General features: G+C 66.6%; 5 protein-coding genes and 1 long non-coding RNA gene across 8 annotated transcripts; 5 read left to right on the forward strand and 1 right to left on the reverse strand.

Annotated features, from left to right (window-relative positions):
• The first annotated feature begins 642 nt into the window (after positions 1-642).
• On the forward strand, positions 643-2515 carry S100A10 (S100 calcium binding protein A10). Its single transcript, XM_057398736.1, has 2 exons — positions 643-807; positions 2203-2515. The coding sequence occupies exons 1-2, from the start codon at positions 676-678 to the stop codon at positions 2362-2364; spliced, it is 294 nt and encodes a 97-aa protein (XP_057254719.1). The 5' UTR covers positions 643-675; the 3' UTR covers positions 2365-2515.
• Positions 2516-6073: 3558 nt separating this feature from the next.
• Positions 6074-12081, forward strand: RORC (RAR related orphan receptor C). 3 transcript variants are annotated; one of them, XM_057398738.1, is made up of 10 exons: positions 6074-6317; positions 6988-7074; positions 7151-7292; positions 8282-8611; positions 9107-9228; positions 9328-9460; positions 10215-10322; positions 10397-10507; positions 11017-11126; positions 11905-12081. In XM_057398738.1, the coding sequence occupies exons 3-10, from the start codon at positions 7280-7282 to the stop codon at positions 12061-12063; spliced, it is 1086 nt and encodes a 361-aa protein (XP_057254721.1). In that variant the 5' UTR covers positions 6074-6317; positions 6988-7074; positions 7151-7279; the 3' UTR covers positions 12064-12081. The 3 variants fall into 3 exon arrangements, with proteins under 3 accessions (XP_057254721.1, XP_057254722.1, XP_057254720.1); XM_057398739.1 differs by lacking the exon at positions 6074-6317 and having other exon boundaries at positions 7016-7074; positions 7168-7292; XM_057398737.1 differs by lacking the exons at positions 6074-6317; positions 6988-7074; positions 10397-10507 and having other exon boundaries at positions 7155-7292.
• A 481-nt stretch (positions 12082-12562) lies between these two features.
• TDRKH (tudor and KH domain containing) lies at positions 12563-14976 on the forward strand. The gene is made up of 10 exons (XM_057398740.1): positions 12563-12707; positions 12790-12896; positions 12994-13183; positions 13281-13420; positions 13500-13770; positions 13864-14030; positions 14107-14279; positions 14359-14423; positions 14497-14648; positions 14725-14976. The coding sequence occupies exons 1-10, from the start codon at positions 12584-12586 to the stop codon at positions 14908-14910; spliced, it is 1575 nt and encodes a 524-aa protein (XP_057254723.1). The 5' UTR covers positions 12563-12583; the 3' UTR covers positions 14911-14976.
• Positions 14977-15217: 241 nt separating this feature from the next.
• On the forward strand, positions 15218-17228 carry MRPL9 (mitochondrial ribosomal protein L9). Its single transcript, XM_057398741.1, has 7 exons — positions 15218-15323; positions 15395-15554; positions 15765-15886; positions 15982-16032; positions 16146-16247; positions 16379-16462; positions 17071-17228. The coding sequence occupies exons 1-7, from the start codon at positions 15243-15245 to the stop codon at positions 17200-17202; spliced, it is 732 nt and encodes a 243-aa protein (XP_057254724.1). The 5' UTR covers positions 15218-15242; the 3' UTR covers positions 17203-17228.
• On the reverse strand, positions 17208-17844 carry LOC130593526 (uncharacterized). The gene is made up of 3 exons (XR_008970815.1): positions 17732-17844; positions 17490-17536; positions 17208-17293 (listed from the first exon to the last, which is right to left on the reverse strand). It is a non-coding gene; the product is annotated as an uncharacterized LOC130593526 (long non-coding RNA).
• A 554-nt stretch (positions 17845-18398) lies between these two features.
• On the forward strand, positions 18399-19868 carry LOC130593527 (CUGBP Elav-like family member 3; the record flags this gene model as incomplete). The annotated part of the gene is made up of 2 exons (XM_057398742.1): positions 18399-18671; positions 19716-19868. Coding segments are annotated over exons 1-2 (298 nt in total), but the record flags the coding sequence as incomplete, so codon positions are not given.
• Between the last annotated feature and the right edge of the window lie 1014 nt (positions 19869-20882).

Consider the following 20882-nt stretch of genomic DNA (forward strand, 5'->3'; position numbering starts at 1 on the left):
CCCCCGGGAGTTTTGGGGGTCCCCGCACCCCGGGGGGCTCCCGCATCCCTTTGGGGCTCGAGGGGGGATCCCGGTGCTGGGGGGCACCCCCCCATGTTTCGGAGGTGAAGCCAGTTCGTGTTTCGGTGCCAGGCGCTGCAGTGGGAGACCCCCCCATTGACACCCACCCCCCCCCCCAGACCCCTTTCTGCAGCTCCGGGGGGGGCACATTGAGAGTTGGGGGGGTTCCCCCTATTCTGTTGTCCCCCAAGGCTTCTGCCAGGCAAAGTGATGGGGGGGGGTCACCCCTTTGGGGGGGGGCACCCTTTGGATGGGGTTTATTCTTTGGGGAGGGTGTCACATTTTGGGGGGGGGGCATCGCCCATTGGGAGGGGGATGCTCCCCCCATGACCCCTCCTATAAGAGGAAACGGAGGCAGGGCGTGCCTGGGGCTTTGCGCAATGGGGTTCCCCAGGGCGCCCCATAGCCGGCGGTGGGGAGGAGGGGGGGGGGGGGAACACACGGGACACACCCTGCTGGAGCTGAGTCATTCCCAGCGGCTGGAAAACCGCTTACACGGGTGATGAGCGGTGCCAGCCCCGGCTGGGTGTAAGGGGGGGATAGTGGGATAGGGATAGTGGGATAGGGATGTGGGACCCCCCGGTTGAGCTGTACCCCCCCCCCCGCAGCCCCACCATGCCGTCGCAGATGGAGCACGCCATGGAGACCCTCATGTTCACCTTCCATAAGTACGCGGGGGACAAGAACCACCTCGGCAAGGAGGACCTGCGGGCGCTCATGGAGAAGGAGTTCCCCGGCTTCTTGGAGGTGGGGGGAGAGGCCCCATAGCACCCTAGTTTGGAGCCTATAGCACCCTGGGGGAGATCCCTAAAGGACCCCAAAACACACTGAAATTAGACCACATACACCCCAGGCTGGACCCTAGAGCATCCTTGCATCAGACCCCGTAACACCCTGGGGGGGTCCTCTTAGTGCATCAGGCTTGGACCCTATAGCACCCCAAATTTGACCCCATACACCCCTGAATCGGACCCTATAGCACCCTTGCATCAGACCCCATAGCACCCTGGGGGGGTCCTCTTAGTGCATCAGGCTTGGACCCTATAGCACCCCAAATTTGACCCCATACACCCCTGAACTGGACCCTGTAGCACCCTTGGATCAGACCCCATAACACCCCGAGGGGGGTCCCCTCAGCGCATAAGGCTTGGACCCTATAGCACCGCAAATTCGACCCGATACACCCCTGAATTGGACCCTAGAGCACCCTTGCATCAGACCCCATAGCACCCTGGGGGGGTCCTCTTAGTGCATCAGGCTTGGACCTTATAGCACCCCAAATTCGACCCCATACACCCCTAATTGGACCCTATAGCACCCTTAGATCAGACCCCATAGCACCCCGAGGGGGTCCCCTTAGCTCATTAGACTTGGACCCCATAGCACCCCAAATTCGACCCTGTACACCCCTGAATTGGACCCTAGAGCACCCTTGGATCAGACCCCATAGCACCTCGGGGTGGGGGGTCCCCATAGCACTTCAGGCTTGAACCCTATAGCACCCCAAATTCGACCCTGTACACCCCTGAATTGGACCTTAGAGCACCCTTGGATCAGACCCCATAGCACCCCGAAGGGGGTCCCCTTAGCTCATTAGACTTGGACCCCATAGCACCCCAAATTCGACCCTGTACACCCCTGAATTGGACCCTAGAGCACCCTTGGATCAGACCCCATAGCACCTCGGGGTGGGGGGGTCCCCATAGCACTTCAGGCTTGAACCCTATAGCACCCCAAATTCGACCCTGTACACCCCTGAATTGGACCTTAGAGCACCCTTGGATCAGACCCCATAGCACCCCGAAGGGGGTCCCCTTAGCTCATTAGGCTTGGACCCTATAGCACCCCAAATTCGACCCTGTACACCCCTGAATTGGACCCTAGAGCACCCTTGGATCACACCCCATAGCACCCCAAGGGGGTCCCCTTAGCGCATAAGGCTTGGGCCCTATAGCACCCCAAATTCGACCCCATACACCCCTGAATTGGACCCTGGAGGGAGCGGGATGCTACACCCTACATCCTATAGCACTGCAGAACGGGAGCCCGCAGCACCCTGGCTGGGACCCCCATAACACGCTGCCCCCCATGGCAGACACTGACCCCCCCTTTTCCATCATTCCCCCCCCTCCTCCTCCTCAGAACCAGCGGGACCCCATGGCGCTGGATAAGATCATGAAGGACCTGGACCAGTGCCGGGATGGCAAAGTTGGCTTCCAGGGCTTCTTCTCGCTGGTGGCCGGGCTCACCATCGCCTGCAACGACTACTTCGTGCTGCACATGAAGCAGAAGGGCCGGAAGTGAGGGCGGCACCCATGGGTGCTGCTGCCCCCTCCCAACACCCAGCGGTTCTGCCCCCCCCCCCTTCCCCAAACACCCATGGGTTCTACCCAAACCCCACGTCCCTTAGGTGCTGCCTCGCCACCCATGGGTTCTATCCAAACACCCCATGGGTGCTGCCCCCCGACCCATGGGTGCTGCCGCCCCCCCGCTGCCCCCCCCCCCCCAAATAAAGCTGTTTTATACTACGCTGGAGCTGCTGCGTCCCTTGGGGTGCCCCCAGGTCCCTGTGTCGTCCCCCCCCCTTATGGGGTCTCCCCTGTGTCCCCATCACCCCGGGATCCCTGTCCCCCTCTGGGGTCTAACGGGGGGCTGGTGACGTCACCTTCGGGCCGCTGACGATGTGTGCAATCACCAGCGATCGGGCGTAACGTCACGAGTGACGTCACGTCTTTGGGACACCCCCCCCCCCTCCCCGCCCTGGTGTCCCCGTTGGGGTACCCGCGGGACCCCCCCCCCTGCCCCGGGCGGGACTGGGGGGGGGGGGGGGCGTGGTCATATAAGAGGTGGGCGTGACCCTATGGTGCGGTGGGCGGGGTCACGGGATGTGGGCGGGGCCAAAAGGGCTGTGGGACCCGGGGGGACCGGACCCGAGGGGGGGACACGGAGCCGGGGGGCGTGGGGCGCACATGGGGCCACGGGGAGAGCGCGGACATGTGGGGCCGGCCGCGGGCACACGGGGACACGGGGCCCGGTCGGCGGCCGTGGGGCCCCGGGGGTGCGGGGTCCCGGGGGGCACCCAAAGGCGGCTGAACCGGATACATCGGGGTCCCGCGGCCGCACCCCACGGATGGGCCCAGAGGGGCGCTGTGGGGGGGGCACTGATGGTGTCACTGCCCCCCACCCCCCCCCCGGGGTCCCCGCCCCCCCCTCGTGCCTCAGTTTCCCCCCCCGTGGAAAGTCGGAAACTTCCAGCTCGTGGGGCCGGAGGGGGGGGGGGGGGGGGCAGGATGCGGGGAGGGGGGGGGCAGGATGCGGGGGGGGCCCCCGCGCCCTTATAGCGCTGCCCCACACGCTGCTGGCACCGGCATCACCATGAGAGGTAGGGCCCGGCACGGGCTGCACACACGCGTGTGCGGGGGGGGGGGCTGGACACGCGTGTGTGCGTGTGAGGGGGTCACGGAGGAGCGGGTGCGGGCACACGCGTGTGCAGGGTTAGGAGCAGGCGCGTGTGCACACGCGTGTGCGAGCAGTGGCAGCTTCTGCGCTCAGGTGTGCGTGTGGGAGCCCGCAGGAGCGTGTACACGCGTGTGGAAGCGTGTGCGTGTGCAAAAGGGGGGGGGCATGGGAGCACGCAGCAGGCGTGTGTGTGCGCGCACATGTGTAGGCACACACGCGTGTGAGGGTGCGAGTGTGTGTGAGAGAGAGCGCCAGGAGCTGACGGGGCGTAGAGGCTGCATGTGTCAGCCTGGTGCAGCATCACGCATGTTTTATAGCCATCACACATGTGTCAGCATATGGCCACACGTGTTCTGGTGTGTGCAGGCGTGTTTTGGGGGGTACACGCGTCTGTGGCATCTGCACACACTCTGCGGTCTGTGCATCCATGTTACAGCGTGTTGCTACGTGCACACACGTGTTACAGCGTGTTGCTGCCTGTACATGTGTGCAGGGTAGGGCACGTGTGTGGGTGTTGTACACGGCTCTGGGTGTCCATGCGCGGAGCATGGAGCAGGGAGCCTGCATGGGTTACAGGGTGCCCATGTGCTGCAGGGAGAACATGCATGTCGCAGGGCATGCACGCATGTTGCACCACAGCTGCAGCTGCACGGGGCCGAGGCAGGAGCCGGGTGCTCCCCCCCCAGCACCCATGGGTGCCCCCACACAGCTGCGGGTCGGGCGCTCGCCCTTAGATGTGGTAGGGGCTGGCGCAGGTGACACAGATGGGGACACGATGGTGACACGGATGGGGACACAGATGGGGACACGCAGGTGGCCCCCCCCCCCCCTTTGCTGCTGGGGAAACTGAGGCAGGGGCACCCGCACACCCGTGTGTGCTGCTGGGGCCTGTGAGGCGTGTGTGCACCCGCACACCGGGGTGATGTGTGTGTGTGTCCCATGTTATGGCGTGTGTGTGCCTGTGCCGTGATGTGTGTGCCTGTGTGCCCATGCATGTTGGCCTGGCTGTGACGTGTGTGCCCATGCCGTGATGTGTGTGCCTGTGTCATGGCATGTTGGCCTGTGCCGTGACGTGTGTGCCCATGTCATGGGGTTTTGGCCCGTGCCGTGATGTGTGTGCCCATGTCATGGCGTGTTGGCCCGTGCCATGACGTGTGTGCCTGTGTCATGGTGTGTTGGCCCGTGCCGTGATGTGTGTGCCCGTGTCATGGTGTGTTGGCCCGTGCCGTGACGTGTGTGCCCGTGTCATGGCATGTTGGCCCGTGCCGTGACGTGTGTGCCCGTGTCATGGCATGTTCGCCCGTGCCGTGACGTGTGTGCCCATGTTATGGCGTGTTGGCCCGTGCCATGATGTGTGTGCCCATGTCATGGCATGTTGGCCCGTGCCGTGACGTGTGTGCCTGTGTCATGGTGTGTTGGCCCGTGCCCTGACGTGTGTGCCCGTGTCATGGTGTTTTGGCCCGTGCCGTGATGTGTGTGCCCATGTCATGGCGTGTTGGCCCGTGCCATGACGTGTGTGCCTGTGTCGTGGTGTGTTTTGCCATGACGCTGCATCGGGTCATCCACCCAGGGGAGGATGGCTGCCGATGGGTCCTAACGGATGCTCATGGGGCTGATGGGTGCTTGGTGGAGTCCATGCAGCAGTGGGTGCCTCTGGGGCTGTGGTACCCTGTGGATGCTGGGTGCTGGTGGATGCTGGTGAGGATGCTGGGTGCTGGTGGATGCCCCTGGAGCTGGTGGGTGTTGGTGGTTCTGATGGGGACTGTTGGGTTCCAATGGGGCTGTGGGTGCTGCCGGGTGCTGATGGCAACCATGGGTACTGGTGAGTGTTGGCGGATCTGATGGGCACTGTTGGGTGCTTGTGGGGCTACTGTTGGGTGCCGATAGGGCCGTTGGGGTGCTGGTGGGTGTTGGTGGGTCACTGCTGGGTGCGGGTGAGCACCGGTGGGTGCTGGTGGGTGCTGTTAGGTGCTGGGGAGCACTGCTGGGTGCTGGTGGGTGCCGTTAGGTGCTGGGGAGCACTGATGGGTGCTGATGGGTGCCGTTAGGTGCTGGTGAGCACTGCTGGGTGCTGGTGGGTGCCGTTAGGTGCTGGGGAGCACCGTTGGGTGCTGGCGGGTGCCGTTAGGTGCTGGTGAGCACTGCTGGGTGCTGGCGGGTGCCGTTAGGTGCTGGTGAGCCACAGTGGGTGCTGGTGGGTGCCGTTAGGTGCTGGTGACAACCAGTGGGTGCTGGTGGGTGCCGTTAGGTGCTGGTGAGCACTGCTGGGTGCTGGTGGGTGCCGTTAGGTGCTGGTGAGCACCGGTGGGTGCTGGTGGGTGCCGTTAGGTGCTGGTGAGCCACACTGGGTGCTGGTGGGTGCCGTTGGGCGCTGAGGAGCACTGTTGGGTGCTGTTAGGTGCTGGTGAGCACCTCTGGGTGCTGGTGGGTGCCGTTGGGCACTGAGGAGCACCGTTGGGTGCTGGTGGGTGCTGGTGAGCGCCGCTGGGTGCTTTCGGATGCCGTTAGGCGCTGGTGGGTGCCGTTGGGCGCCGTGGGGCACCGTTGGGTGCTGGTGGTTGCCGAGGGGCACCGTTGGGTGCCCGCGGTGCCGTGGGAGCGTCGGGTGCCGTCGGGCGAGACCTCGGCGACCTCTGGCCGCGGTTCCCGGCAGGAGCCGCACCGAAAGGGCGCTTCCCGGCAGCGCCGGCGCGGGGCTGAGTCAACGCGGCGCATCCCGGGCTCCCGGTGCCGGATGCGGCCCCGACGGGAGAACGCGGCCCCGCTTTTGGGCCTCGGGAGGAAGAGGAGCGAGAGCGGCTGCGGGTGCGCGCGTGCACGCGAAGGGGCAGGACGGGGCTCGGGCGCGTCCTTGCCCGTGCGGGGCTGACCGGGAACGGGACCCGCAGCGTCCCCAGCGCCAGGGTCCCGCGGCTCCGGTGTCCCCCGTCCCCAGCGCCCCCATTCCCGGGGCCTCCGTCCCTGTGGCTCCCCCCCCCCCCGCGGTCCCTGTCCCCTGGGGCCGGGGCTGCGCCTTCCTGCGAGGTGGGGCCGTGCCCCAGTTGCGGCTTCCCCGGCGCTCGCTGCCGCTGCGGTTTCGCAGCCCCCGGCGTCCGGTTCGGCCGAACTTGAGCGGGGGCACCGGGGGGGGGAACCGGGGGGGATCCCGGGGGCACCGCAACCCCGAGGCCCCGGGCACGCTCCTGGGATGAGCTCATCGGGGATGAGCGGGGCCACGGGTACCCACGGGGTCCTGGTGGGAACGGGGGTGGCAGATGTGGCCCCACGGCGGACACGTGAGCCCATGGGGTGACGTGAACCTGTCACCCCCATAGGGTGACACATGAGCCCGTGTGCGCCGCGCGAGCCCATGCGGGACACACGGCTCCGGAGGAGGACACCCACGGCCTGTGGGTGCTATGGGGGGAGCTCTGGGTGCCATGGGGTGTCTATGGGTGCTCACACCGTCCGTCCCCCCCCCCCCCCGCAGCCCACATCGAGGTGATTCCCTGCAAGATCTGTGGGGACAAATCCTCGGGGATCCACTACGGCGTCATCACCTGTGAGGGCTGCAAGGTGGGACGGGGAGCTATGGGGTGCCATGGGGTGCCATAGGGTGCCATGGGGTGCCGTGTGGTGACCCCCGGCGCAGGGCTTCTTCCGCCGCAGCCAGCAGAGCAGCCTGAGCTACGCCTGCAGCCGGCAGCAGAACTGCCCCATTGACCGCACCAGCCGCAACCGGTGCCAGCACTGCCGCCTGCAGAAGTGCCTGCGCCTCGGCATGTCCCGCGACGGTGGGTGCCCGCGGGGCCCCCTCGGGTGTCCCCATCAAGGGTCCATGTCCCCATCCCCATTGCCTATCCCCATGCTGGCTGTGTGTCCCCATCCCCGGGTCCATGTCCCCATCCCCAGGTCCATGTCCCCATCCCTGCTGCATGTCCCCATCCCTGGGGCCATGTCCCCATCCCCAGGTCCATGTCCCCATCCCCAGGTCCATGTCTCCATCCCTGCTGCATGTCCCCATCCCTGGGTCCGTGTCCCCATCCCTGGGTCCATATCCTCATCCCTGGTTCCATGTCCCCACCATGGGTCCATGTCCCTATCCATGGGTCCATGTCCCTATCCATGGGTCCATGTCCCCATTCAGGTCCATGTCCTCATCCCGGGTCCATGTCCCCATCTAATTGCATGTCCCCATCCCTGGGTCCATATCCTCATCCCTGGTTCCATGTCCCCACCATGGGTCCATGTCCCTATCCATGGGTCCATGTCCCCATTCAGGTCTATGTCCCCATCCTGGGTCCATGTCCCCATTCTGGGTCTGTGTCACTATCCATGGGTCCATGTCCCCATCCCCAGGTCCACGTCCCCATCCCTGCTGCATGTCTCTATCCCTGGGTCCATGGCCCCATCCCAGTGTCCATGTCCCCATCCCCAGGTCCCTGTCCCTGCTGCATGTCTCCATCCCTGCTGCATGTCTCTATCCCTGGGTCCATGTCCCCATCCCAGTGTCCATGTCCCCATCCCAGTGTCCATGTCTCCATCCCCACTGCGCATCCCCCAGCATTGCTCCCACCCGGTTGTGCCGTGGTGTCCCCGGGAGGAAGCCGAGCACTGCGGCTGCACCAGAGGAAGCAGCGGCAGCCCCGGCTGTGACCCACACATGCAGCCGGGACGCTCCGGTGCCGCAGCGCTGTGCAGGTCATGGGGAGCTGCCGGTCACGCACACGCGTGTGTCACGCTTGTGGCACGCGTGTCCCAGCACCGCCGCCCCTCCCCACAGCCGTCAAGTTCGGCCGCATGTCCAAGACGCAGCGGGACCGGCTGCAGGCCGAGGTGCAGCAGCAGCTCCAGCAGCGGCAGCGGGCGGCCGAGGGGGCACCCGGGGGGCTGCCGGGGCACCGGGGCCTCGCGCTCACCCCCACCGGCACCCGCCACGGTGGCGTGGACGGCAGGGCTGGGACCACAGCGCCGGTGGAGCCACGACAGATGGAGGGGAGCAAACGGGGCCTGGATGGGGATGGGGACAGACACGGGGATGGGGACGGCTTCTACCCCCGCCCTGATGTGGGCACCATCCTGGAGTCACCCACATCCTCCATTGTGGAGATTGGTGAGTTCCTGGGTGCCCTGTGCCTGTGGGGATGCGTCCGTCACCTATGGGTGCTCAGTGGTGATGGGACCCAGCTCCATCACCCAGGGGTGCTCAGCGGTGGTGGGACCCGGCTCCATCACCCATGGGTGTTCAGCGGTGGTGGGACCCGGCTCCATCACCTATGGGTGCTCAGTGGTGTTGGGACCCGGCTCCATCACCCAGGGGTGCTCAGCAGTGGTGGGACCCGGCTCCATCACCCAGGGGTGCTCAGCAGCGGTGGGACCCGGCTCCATCACCCAGGGGTGCTCAGCGGTGGTGGGACCCGGCTCCATCACCTATGGGTGCTCAGTGGTGGTGGGACCCGGCTCTATCACCCATGGGTGCTCAGCGGTGGTGGGACCCGGCTCCATCACCTATGGGTGCTCAGTGGTGGTGGGACCCGGCTCCATCACCCAGGGGTGCTCAGTGGTGGTGGGACCCGGCTCCATCACCCAGGGGTGCTGTCACCCACAGAGCAGCTCACCCAGAACGTGCTCAAGTCCTACCACGAGACGTGCCTGCTTCGTGCCGAGGACCTGCAGCGCCGGCGCTGGGACACCTTCTCCCATGAGGAGATCAGTGCCTACCAGAAGAAGGTGAGGCCGCTGCGGTTGGGGACACGGCAGCCCTGGGGCACCCATGGGTGCCGGGCGCTGCGGGGTGGGTTTGGGGTGGGGATGATGCCGGTCCTGCAGCCGATGGAGGAGATGTGGCAGCGCTGCGCCGTGCGCATCACCGAGGCCATCCAGCACGTGGTGGAGTTTGCCAAGCGCCTGCGCGGCTTCAGGGAGCTCTGCCAGAATGACCAGATCGTCCTCCTCAAAGCAGGTACGGGGTGACCGGGTCCTATCATGGGGGTGATGATCCCATGGGTCCCATTGGGGAGGTGACAGTCCCAGGGGTCCCATCATGGGGGTGATGCTCTCAGGGGTCTCACTGGGGAGGTAACAGTCCCATGGGTCCCATCATGGGGGTGACGTTCCCATGGGTCCCACTGCGGAGGTGACAGTCCTGGGGGTCCCATCATGGGCGTGATGCTCCTATGGGTCCCACTGGGGAGGTGACAGTGCCAGGGGTCCCATCATGGGGGTGATGCTCTCAGGGGTCCCGTCATGGGGGTGATGCTCCCAGGGGTCCCATCATGGGGGTGATGCTCCCATGGGTCCTATCATGGGGGTGATGCTCCCATGGGTCCTATCATGGGGGGTGATGCTCCCAGGGGTCCCATCATGGGGGAGATGCTCCCATGGGTCCTATCATGGGGGTGATGTTCCCATGGGTCCCACTGCGGAGGTGACAGTCCCATGGGTCCCATCATGGGGGTGATGGTCCAGGGGTCTCATCATGGGGGTGATGCTCCCATGGGTCCCACTGGGGAGGTGACAGTGCCAGGGGTCCCATCATGGGGGTGATGCTCCCATGGGTCCTATCATGGGGGGTGATGCTCCCAGGGGTCCCATCATGGGGGTGATGCTCCCATGGGTCCTATCATGGGGGGTGATGCTCCCATGGGTCCCACTGGGGAGGTGATGATCCATGGGTCCCACTGGTTGGTGCCGTTCCACTCTCGGTGTCCCCGCAGGCGCCATGGAGGTGGTGCTGGTGCGCATGTGCCGCGCCTTCAACGCCGACAACCGGACCGTGTTCTTTGAGGGCAAGTACGCCAGTGCCGAGCTCTTCCGATCGCTGGGTAGGGCTGGGGACATGGGGGGACACGGGGGGGATGACACATGTGGGGCACGCGGTGACCAGGGCTCCCCACAGGTTGCCACGAGCTCATCGGCTCCATTTTCGACTTCGCCCAGAACCTCTGTGCTCTGCAGTGCTCGGAGCCCGAGGTGGCCTTCCTCAGCGCCCTCGTCCTCGTCAACGCCAGTGAGGACCCCCCCCCCCGACCCTCCCGTGCCTCAGTTTCCCCCCAACCCAACCCAACCCAACGGGAACCCAGCTTGGTTGTCCCTAAACTGGTGCTGGGTGTCCTGGGGTGTCCCTGCTGTCCCCTCGCTCCATCTCCGTCCGTGTCCCATCCTGCCATGGTCCCATCTCCATCTCATCCTGTCCTGGTCCCCATCCCTGTCCCTGTCCTGTACCGATCCTATAACACCCTGCCCCTCAGTCAATCCCACCACCATCTGCATCCCTGAACCCATCCCAACCCTGTCCCAATCCTTTTCCCCGTGCCAGTCTTATCCCATCCTTGTATCCATCACTGTCCCCATTCCGGTCCTCATCCCGTCCCACCCTGTCCCAACCTCATTGTGTCCTTGTCCCCATCCCTGTCCTCATCCTATCCCACCCCATGCCAACCCCTTCCCATCCCATCATCCCAATCCCAGCCCATCCCTGTCCCCCCCTCCTCACCAACCCCTCGGGGGCCATCCCAGGCCGCCCATGGCTGCAGGAGCCGGTGAAGGTGTCGCGGCTGCGGCGCCGCCTGGAACTTGCCTTCGAGCTGCTGCTGCGCCGGACGCGGCGCGAGGGGCTCCTGGACAGGGTGAGCCATGGGGCAGGGGAGGGGGGGGAAATGGGGCTGAGAGTGGGGTGACACGAGTGAACACGTGAGAACATGCTTGTCCCCTGTGCGCACCTGTGAGAACACGTGTGTTCCCTGCACGCACATGAGAACACGCATGCTCAATGCGTGCACGTTTGAGAACACGCGTGCTCCCTGCGTGCATGTGTGAGAACACGCATGCTCCCTGTGCACAAGTGTGAGAACACGCGTGCTCCCTGCACGCACATGAGAACACGCGTGTCCCCTGTGCGCACACGTGAGAACACGTGTGTTCCCTGCATGCACGTTTGAGAACACGCGTGCTCCCTGTTTGCACATAACATGCATGTGCCCTGCGCGCATTTGTGAGAACACGCGTGTTCCCTGCGTGCACATGTGAGAAGATGCATGTTCCCTGCACGCACATGAGAACATGCCTGTTATCTGCGCACACATGAGAACACACGTGTTCCCTGTGCGCACACGTGAGAATATGTGTGTTGCCTGCACACACGTGTGAGAACACACTTGTTCCCTGCACGCACATGAGAACATGCATGTTATCTGCGCACACATGAGAACACGCGTGTTCCCTGTGTGCACACGTGAGAACACGTGTGTTCCCTGCGTGCACGTGTGAGAACACGTGTGCTCCCTGCGTGCACATTTGAGAACACGCCTGTTCCCTGTCTGCACATGAGAACACACGTGCTCCCTGCATGCACATGAGAACACGCACATGTGAGAACACACGTGTCACGTGTCCCATCGCATGCAGCTGCCGCCGCAGGGCCGCCTGCGGGCGCTGTGCTCGCAGCACATGGAGCAGCTCCAGGCCCTGCGCCGCCGCCATCCCCCGGCGCTGCTCGACGCCTTCCCCCCGCTCTACCGGGAGCTCTTCGCCGGGGAGGGTGAAGCCACCGGTGCCGCACGATGAACCCCGGCACCGCACCGGGAGCCGGCACCGCACCGGGAGCCGGCACCGCACAGGGCCCACATCCGTGGTGCTGCCATGGGGAGATGTACCGGGGAATAAAGGGCTTTATAACGGGGTTTACGTGCCCGGTGTGTCCGTACGGCGGCGCTGGAGGGTGGGCACCGGGACCCCACGTCCACCCCGCGTGGGGCATTGTGGGACGGGACAGACCCGGCCGTCACTCGGGTGGGTCTGCTACTCGCTCGCTGATTGGCTCCAGCCGGCTGCCGCGCGGAGCGGATTGGCTGCTTTATTCCCAGGCCGGTGCTGTGCCCCGCCCCTTCGCCCCTCTCTTCCCGCCCTCTCGTGTGGGAGCCCGCCCGCGGCCTCTCTACGGCAGCCAGAGCTTGAGCCGAGGCCGGAGCCGAAGTGGCGGCCGCATCGGCGCGACCCCGCTCCGCAGGTGCCCTGAGGCCGCCCCAAGAGCCGGGTGGGAGCTGCCCCGGCTGCGGCCCAGCAGAGCCTCTGCTCCCGCAGGGGGATGGCGACGGCGCGGGGCTACTGGAGCAGCCTGCAGCCACTGCAGAAGGTCGCTGTGCTGCTGGGGCTCCCGGCCGGCACCGCCGTGCTCTACATCCTGTACCGCCGGTACCGGGAGAGCCGAGGTGGGTGCCGCAGCACGTGGGGAGGCTCAGAGCCGCTCTGGGGGAGCTGCTTCACCTTCCCTTGTGCCGTTGGTACCCGCAGAGCAGCGTGAGACCTTCGTGGGGGACGAGGAGCTGGAAGTGGAGATGCGGGTGCCCCGCGCCGCCCTCAAGGCCATCATCGGCCGGAAGGGAGCCACCATCCGGAAGGTGCGTGGTGCCAGGGGCAGCCGGGGCAGCCCCAGCTCACTGCGAGCCCCAGTGAACGGCAGCCGGGGTTGGGGACGGACACACACACACCCCACAGCTGCGGCAAGAGACGGGAGCTCGCATCGAAGTGGAGGGAGAGGAGGAAGGCGAGGAGGCGGCGCTGCTCATCTCGGGCTCGCCGGTCCAAGTGTGCCGGGTGAAAGCCGCCGTTCACCAGATCGTGGCGGAGAGCGCGCCGGTGGCGGAGCGGCTCTGCGTGCCGCGGAGAGCCGTCGGCAGGATTATCGGTACTGCTGCCCCCCGTGCTCTCAGTGCCGTCGGGAGCATTGGCTCCTGTGTTGAGCCCCGTCTGCTTCAGCGTCCCTGGGGCTCTGTGTCCTGCAGGACGCGGAGGGGAGACAGTGCGGGGCATCTGCCGCAGCTCGGGGGCGCGGGTGCTGTGTGAGAGCGAGGCCAGCGCCAGCCTCTGCCCCATGAGGGGCATCCAGCTCTCGGGGACGAGGAAGGAGGTGGAGGCCGCTAAGGTGAGCAGGAGCACAGAGGAGTCAGGCAGCACCGAACTCCGCCCTCCCTGAACGCCAACCTCTCCTCTTTGCCCATTAGAAACTCATCCTGGAGAAGCTGATGGAAGACAATGTGCTCCGGACAGAGCTGGCGCAGGCGGCGGTGGCGCGATGCCAGCGCAAGGCACCGCTGGGCAGCCGCCGGGAGCCGGAGCCGCTGCCCAATGGGGCACCGGAGCACAAGGAGGAGCACGAGGGCTTGCCCTGGGGTGAAGAGTTGCTCAGCTTGATGTCCTCTGAGGAGGTGGTGGAGCAGGAGGCTGAAAGTGAGGAGCTGGAGGAGCCCAGTGTCCCCATGCCCAAATTTGAGGGTAAGAGAAGCATGAATCATGCCAATGGGGTTCGTCCCCATGTGCTGCTGCCGGGGTCACCCCCCAGGGTGCTCCCTTGCACCGCTTCTGCAGTTCCCAGCCCTGACTTTGCCTTCAATGCCGATGAGCACCTTGAGGTTTACGTCTCAGCTGCCGAAAGCCCCGACCGGTTCTGGATGCAGCTGGTGGGGCAGCGCAGTCTGCAGCTGGACAAGCTGATGGCTGAGATGCGCCAGTACTACCAGCACCACAGCACCACGGTGAGCCCCACGCCTTGTCCCTCCACACCTCCCATCGCTGCCCCCGTGTCCTGCCACCGTTCCTGTGTCCCCACAGGCACTGCTCTCCGACGTGCAGCCCGGTGACATCGTGGCCGCTCCCTTCGCCGTTGACGGCAACTGGTACCGCGCACGCGTGCTGGGCCCGCGGGACAACGGCAACCTGGGCCTGCACTACGCCGACTTTGGGGACAGCGGTGAGGCCCCACGCCAGGCGCTGTGCGCCCTGCGGTGAGTGCTGTGTGCCAGTGCCGGCTCTGGTGCTGTGATTGCCACGTGCCACCCTCATGCAGCGTTTCCCTCTTGCCAGGAGCGACTTCCTGAGCCTGCCCTTCCAGGCTGTGGAGTGCAGCCTGGCCGGTGTTGTGCCCGCTGGTGAGTGGGGATCAGGGTACAAGGGGGCCCGGTGTGTCCCGGTGCTGAGCCACAGGGCCTCGCCTGCCCGCAGGTGCCGATTGGGAGCCGGCGGCACTCGACGCCTTCGCAGAGCTCTCGCACTGCGCCATGTGGGAGCCGCTGCTCGCCCGCATCGCCAGCTATGGCCCAACAGCGCCGTGCCCGCGGCCCCGTGTCCAGCTCTTCGCCATGCACGGCGGTGTGGTGAGCCCCAGGCCCTGTCCCGCTCTGCCCGGCCCCCCCCTGCCCGCCCCCTGAGCCACCGCTTCTCTCGGTGCAGAGCCTGGATGTGGGCACCGAACTGGTGCGGTTGGGCCATGCCTTGCCCCAGCTCTGCCATGCTGAGGAGGAGGATGCACAGCAGGAAGCCCCAGTGCCACCGGTGAGCGCCAGCGGAGCTGCGGAGCCCGGTGAGCCCAAACCTGCTCCTGTCCCCCCCTGCCCTGCGCAGGAGATGCCAGCGTGACGCTGAGAGCTCCCGGTGCCGCTGTGCTGGCACAGCCGTTACCGGTCCCGTTCCCCCTGGTCCCTGTTGGACGGTTCTTGGCGCGGGGGGGGGGGTGCATCACCACCCGTTCAATAAACCGGAATGTTCTGCAGCACCCGGCCGCCTCCTCTGGGCACTGCGCGGGGTTCAACCGGTACCGGAGGGGGGGGGGGTGTGTGTGTGAGCGCACCGGGATCAGGCGCACACCGGGCACCCCCGGTGGGGTCCTTGAGCAGCGGCGGCGACCGCTGCGCAGGCGCGCAACGCCCGCGGGGTCTTTCGTCTGCGCTGGGAGCGGGACGGGCGCAGCCATGTTGGCACCGGGAGCGGCGGGAGCCTGCGGGCTCTTGGTGCGGGCGGCGAGCCGGGCCCTGAGCCTGAGCCACGGCCGGGTGAGTGCGGCACCGGGAGCGGGGGCGGAGCGGGCCCCGCAGCCGCAGTGCTCACGGCCCGCCCCGTGCAGGGCACGGTGGTGGTGGAGCGCTGGTGGCAGGTCCCGCTGAGCAAGGAGGGGAGGCCGCCCCGCGCGAACCTGCGGCGGCACCGCGTGTACCGGCTGGTGGAGGACACCAAGCACCTGCCCAAGGGCGAGCTGGAGCTCATCCTCACCCGCGCCGTGGAGGGTACGGCCCGACCCCCTTGAGCCCGTTCTCCTGGAGGCCCCGTTCGCACCGTGCCGTGGCGGCGGGGTTCGTCCTTGGGATGCGCCGTGGTTTGGAGCGGTTTTGGGGCCTTTTGACTCGGGTGTTTTATTGTAAACTCCGTTTACGTGGACCCGAGGGGTTGGGGGGGGGGGGGGGGAGCCCCGCTCCATCCCACCCCCTGTCCTGCAGGCCTGGGCAGGCGGGGGGACCTGGTCAGCGTGAAGAAGCACGTGGGTCGGAACAAGCTGCTGCCGCAGGGACTGGCCGTGTACGCGTCGCCGGAGAACAGGAAGATGTTTGAGGAGGAGAAGGTTCGGTGGCACCGGGACCTGGTGGGAGGCTTCACGGTGCTGGGAGAACCGGGTCTGTGCCGGCGGCATCCTCAGTCCTCCCTTTCCCCTCGCAGCTGCACCAGGAAGGGAAGATGGAAGTGCAGCAAACCCAGAGCGGGGAGAGGGTGAGTGCGGCGGCACCGGCTGCTCTGAGCCCTTCCTCCTGCCCCCCGACCCCTTCCTCCTGCCCCCCGACCCCTTCCTCCTGCCCCACAACCCCTTCCCTCTGCTCTGACAGACCATCAAGTTCCTCAAGAGCTGCCGCCTCGAGGTGGGCATGAAGAACAACGTCAAGTGGGAGCTCAACAACGAGATCGTGGCTCGGCACTTCCTCAAAAACGTGAGTGCTTCTTGGCACCCCTGTCCTGAGCTGGCTCCGTGCTGGCAGCTCCCGGGGTGAGTCGGTTGTGGGGTCCGGGAAGGGTTCCGCCATGCTCCGGCTGCTCCCCAGAGTCTCCTCTTCCTCCTCAGCTGCGGGTTTTCGTGCCACCCCATGCGCTGAAGCTGCCGGAGGAGCCCATCACCCGGTGGGGCGAGTACTGGTGCGACGTGACGGTGAGCTGGTCCTCTCTGTGTGTCCCCCCCATCCTGTTCCCAGCTCAGCCCCACACCCCCCTTTTGGGCCCCTCAGCATCCCACAACCCCTCCCCATGCCAGTGCTCCCACCTGAATCCAAGGAGCCCAGAGCCTCAGGTGTGAGGAAGAGAATGACTGTGTTAAAAACACCCCAAAACCAGAGAAGACACCCCAGTCCCCACACCCTACATGGAAACATGCCTCCTGCATGGTGCCATTTGTTTTCCATCTTTCCTGGTCCCCCCAGGAAGCAGAGACCGCTCTGAATTACCCCAATGGCTCCAAATCCAGGTCATCACTGCTAGGTGCCAGGGTCCAGTCTCCAGCTTCACTTCTGGGTGTGGGGAAGGGAAGGGCGAGGGCAGCCTGGTTCCAATCCCCTTCCATCCCACTTCAGTCCTGCTCGTCCCCGGTGTTTCCCTCCTGCTTCCCACCAACCGGCCCCCGCTGTGCTTTTGGGATGGAGCTCCCATGGCCACAGGAAAGGGGAGGAGAAAGGAATTGCAACTGGGAGTGGGGGCACAGCCAGTGGTCCCCGCTCCTGGCGGTGCCTGTGCCGTGACCCCAGTCCCGTTGCGGTGCCGCAGGTGAACGGGCTGGACACGGTGCGGGTGCCGATGTCGGTGGTGCAGTTCCTGCGGCCCAAGACCAAGCGCTACAAGCACTGGCTGGCACAGCACCAGGCACGACTGGCGGCACGCAGGGAAGAACAGCTCTGAGCTGGGGTGGGGGGGGCTCAGGGTGCTGCCCCCCGGGCCCTCCCCAGCTCCTCCTGGATCCGTCCTGGCAGCTCCGGATGCGTGAAATACACTGGGGGGGGGGGCAGGGGGTGAGTGACCCCTTATCCCATGGGGACCCCTTCTACTGCTCCCCACTATTGTGGGGCACCCCCCCTTGCCCCATGGGGACCATCCCACCACTGTGGGGACCCCCTCGCTGCTTTCCAACACTGTGGGGTCCCCCTCAGCCCATGGGGGTTCCCCGGGACCCCCTGTGCCCCCCTCACCTGCAGCAAACCCCAGGACATCATCCGGCCGCTGGAGCAGCAGCTCCCTGCAGGGGAAAGACGGGGGGGGGGGTGTGTGTGTCACAATGGGTTTTGGGGGGAAAAGGGTCCGTTTTGGTGGTATTTCTCACATGGAAAGCGCTTTTATCGGGTAACGATTGGGATTTTTCCACGCTGATCCCGGTGTTCTGGTGCAGTTCATGGTTGGGGCGGGGGGGGGGGGGATCGGGGCCGTGTCTCACCTGAGGAAGCCCCTCAGCAGCAGCGCCACCGCCGGGTGTGCCCGCAGGTACCGCTCTGCGCTCAGGCGGAGCGAGGGCTGCCGGGGGGAGGCGGTCAGGAAGGGGGTGCCCGGGACGGGACCCCCGGATCCCCTCCGCTCCCCCCTCAGCCCCCTCCCGTACCTGGTGCGGCGGCGGCAACGGCGGCGCCATCTTGGCGGAGCGGCCCGTCGCTATGGCAACGGGAGGACCGGGGGTGTGGGGGGACCGCGAGGGTTTGCGCTCAGCACCGAGGACAGCGCCGTGGGCGGGGCCACGCCAGGCCACGCCCCCCTACACGCGTGTGCGCGCACGGCGGGCACGAGCACGCACGCGCAGCTCCGCGCACGCACCCCCCACCCCCCCCCCCCCTCCAACCTCCACCCAGCCCCAGCCGAGCCCCGGGGCGAGGCGGTGCCGGTGCCCGTTCCCGGTGCCCGTTCCCGGTGCCCAGCAGCGGGTCCCGGTCGCTGGGGTCCGTTCCCGGTAGCTGATCCCGGTGCTCGATCCGCAGCTCCCCGTGGCCGGTTCCGTTTCCCGGTAACGGGTTTCCCTGCTCCCGGGCTCGGTGCCGCCGCCCGGGAGGCTCCGCCGGGACCCGCCGGGACCCGCCCCCCGGGCAGCGCTGCCCCCGCCCCGCCGCGCCCCGTCCCCGGCGCCGAGCCGAGCCCCGGGGCCGCCTCGTCCCTTTGTGTGCGCCGCGACCGGGCACCGGCGGGAGCGATACCGGGAGCCGCAGCGAGCGCCCCGGGGCCCGGCCCCCCCCCGGTGGCCCCCATGAAGGAGCCCGACGCCATCAAACTCTTCGTGGGGCAGATCCCGCGGCACCTGGAGGAGAAGGACCTGAAACCGATCTTCGAGCAGTTCGGCAAGATCTACGAGCTGACCGTCATCAAGGACAAGTACACCGGGATGCACAAAGGTACCGGGAACCGGGAACGGGGACTGGGAACGGGCAGCACCGGCGCCGAGCATCGGCGCGGCCCTGGGTAATGGAGAGCTGGGTACAGGCCCCGGGAATGGCACCGGGAACAGCCTCACGTAAGGCCCTCGGTACCGAGAACGGCTCCTGGTACCGGACACAGCGTCGGGAACAGCTCCCCGTACCGGCAACGGCCCCCCAGCGTTAGGAACAGCCCCACATATGGCAGCTGGGAGCTGCAACAGCTCAACCTACAGCCCCACATAGAGCCGGGAACAGCCCCCAGCACCAGGAACAGCTCCACATCGAGCCTGCAGTGCCAGGAAGAGCCCCAGCATTGGGAACAGCCCAATTACAGCCCCACGTCCAGCCCCCGGTACCCCAGCACAGCCCCACATACACGCTCAGGAGGCCCTGAGCATCACCCTCAGCTCATCCTACAGCCGCGGGCCCAGGGTACAGCCCCAAGTACAGCCGCAGGCCCGGGGAACACCTGAGCTGGGTGTCAGGGTGTACGGGGCTGTCGGGTGTATCAGGGTGTACGTGGCATTCGCGTGGCTGTGGGTGCCGGGGCTGTTGTGGCAGCAGAAGCCGTGCGGGTGTTGGGCGGAGGGGTTGCGGCCGGGTGTTGCGTGGGTGCTCTGGGGGTGTTGTGTGGGTGCTGGGGGGTGTTGGGAGCAGCGGTGCCGGCGCAGGGTGGGTGGTTGCGGTGATGGGTGATGGGGGGGGGGGGGATGTGGCAGTGATGGTGCCACAGCCACGGGGTGCTGGGGGCTCTGTGCTCCCCACCGGGGGACGCCCCCCCCTCCCCCAAACCCCAGCACCTACAACAGGCGTGGGGCGGCCGAGGCCAGCGCAGGCCTGAGGCTGGGTGATGGGCACCCAGGCAGCAGAAACGGGGTTTTGGGGTGTCTGGCCTCCAAATGGGTGTTGTGGATGCTGTGGATGGGGGGGTTGTGGATGCTCTGGGGGACCTCGGTGTGGGGGTCCCGCACCACCTCCATCGCCCCTACCCCATTTCCCCCCCACCCCCCCCCCCCCCAGGATGTGCTTTCCTGACCTACTGTGCCCGAGAGTCGGCCCTGAAGGCGCAGAGTGCTCTGCACGAGCAGAAAACCCTCCCGGGGGTGAGTGGGGACACGGGAACCCCCCCAGGACACCGGGAATACCCCTGGGATACCGGGACCCCCCTACCCTGTGGCACCCCCCCCCCCCCCAGGGCCTCCCCATCCTGGGGAGCACCTGGGACCCCACCTTTGAAGGGGGTGGCACCCCCAAACATCAGCCGGGGGGGGGGTACAAACAGGGGCGGGCGCTAACCAAGGCCTAGCACTAAGGGGGCACCAGGCCAGCTGAGATAACAAAGCCGGGGGGGGGATACCCTGGGTGTCTGGGTGCCCCCCACCCTCCATTGCAGCTGGGTGCTGGGGGGGGTCCCAACAGTCCCAACGAATGGGTGGCAGAGGCCTCATGGCGGGGGGGGTGTCCCAGCTATGGGGCAGTGTGGGGCTTCCTGTGCATGGAACAGGAGGGGATCCAAGCCCCCCCTCTGGGCCGTGTGTGCCCCGCCAGCCCCCGGGGGGGGATTTGGCTTCGCTGGGATAATCCAGGGATTTGGGAGCTGTAAATCCCGGGGGGGGGGGGGAGGGATTTGCTGGGGGGGGGGACACAACACCATGGGGGGATTAGGGGCAGCCCCAACAACTTCCCCCCCCACCGCATGGGGCTGGGAGGTGCGAGTACGACCCCCCTACACCCCCAGGCCGCGGGGTGGGGGGGTGATGCTGGGGGGATCCCGGGGTAATTTGGGTGTTGGGTGCCTGCTGCCCCCCCCCCCCCCCCCGTTTGTGTGTGCACGGCCCCCGCGGCCCGCTCGGGGCTGATCCCGGCCCAGGGGGGATTAAGGGGGATTAATGCCCCCCCTCCCCCCCCCCAGCTCCGGGGGGGGCATTTCCAGCACCATCTGCAGTGGGGGGGGGTGTTTGGAGCCACCTTCGCTTTCGGAGGGGGAAAGGGGCCACCTGGGGTCAGCGGGGATGAAATCGCCCCCCCCCATGTTCCACCCCTTATTCCTTCTCCCCATATTTCCCCCCCCATCATCCCTCTATATCCGCCCTCCCCATCAACCCCCCTCATCCTGCCCCCCACCCCCAAATCCCGGCCCCATCCCGGGGGGGGGGGGGGGAGGGGCGAGGTCATGGCAGGTCGTGG

This window comes from Pezoporus wallicus, unplaced genomic scaffold (assembly GCF_028554395.1).
Source record: "Pezoporus wallicus isolate ANWC-B61680 ecotype Strahan unplaced genomic scaffold, APGP_CSIRO_Pwel_v1 contig_14194, whole genome shotgun sequence".
Classification (NCBI taxonomy): Eukaryota; Metazoa; Chordata; class Aves; order Psittaciformes; family Psittacidae; genus Pezoporus; species Pezoporus wallicus.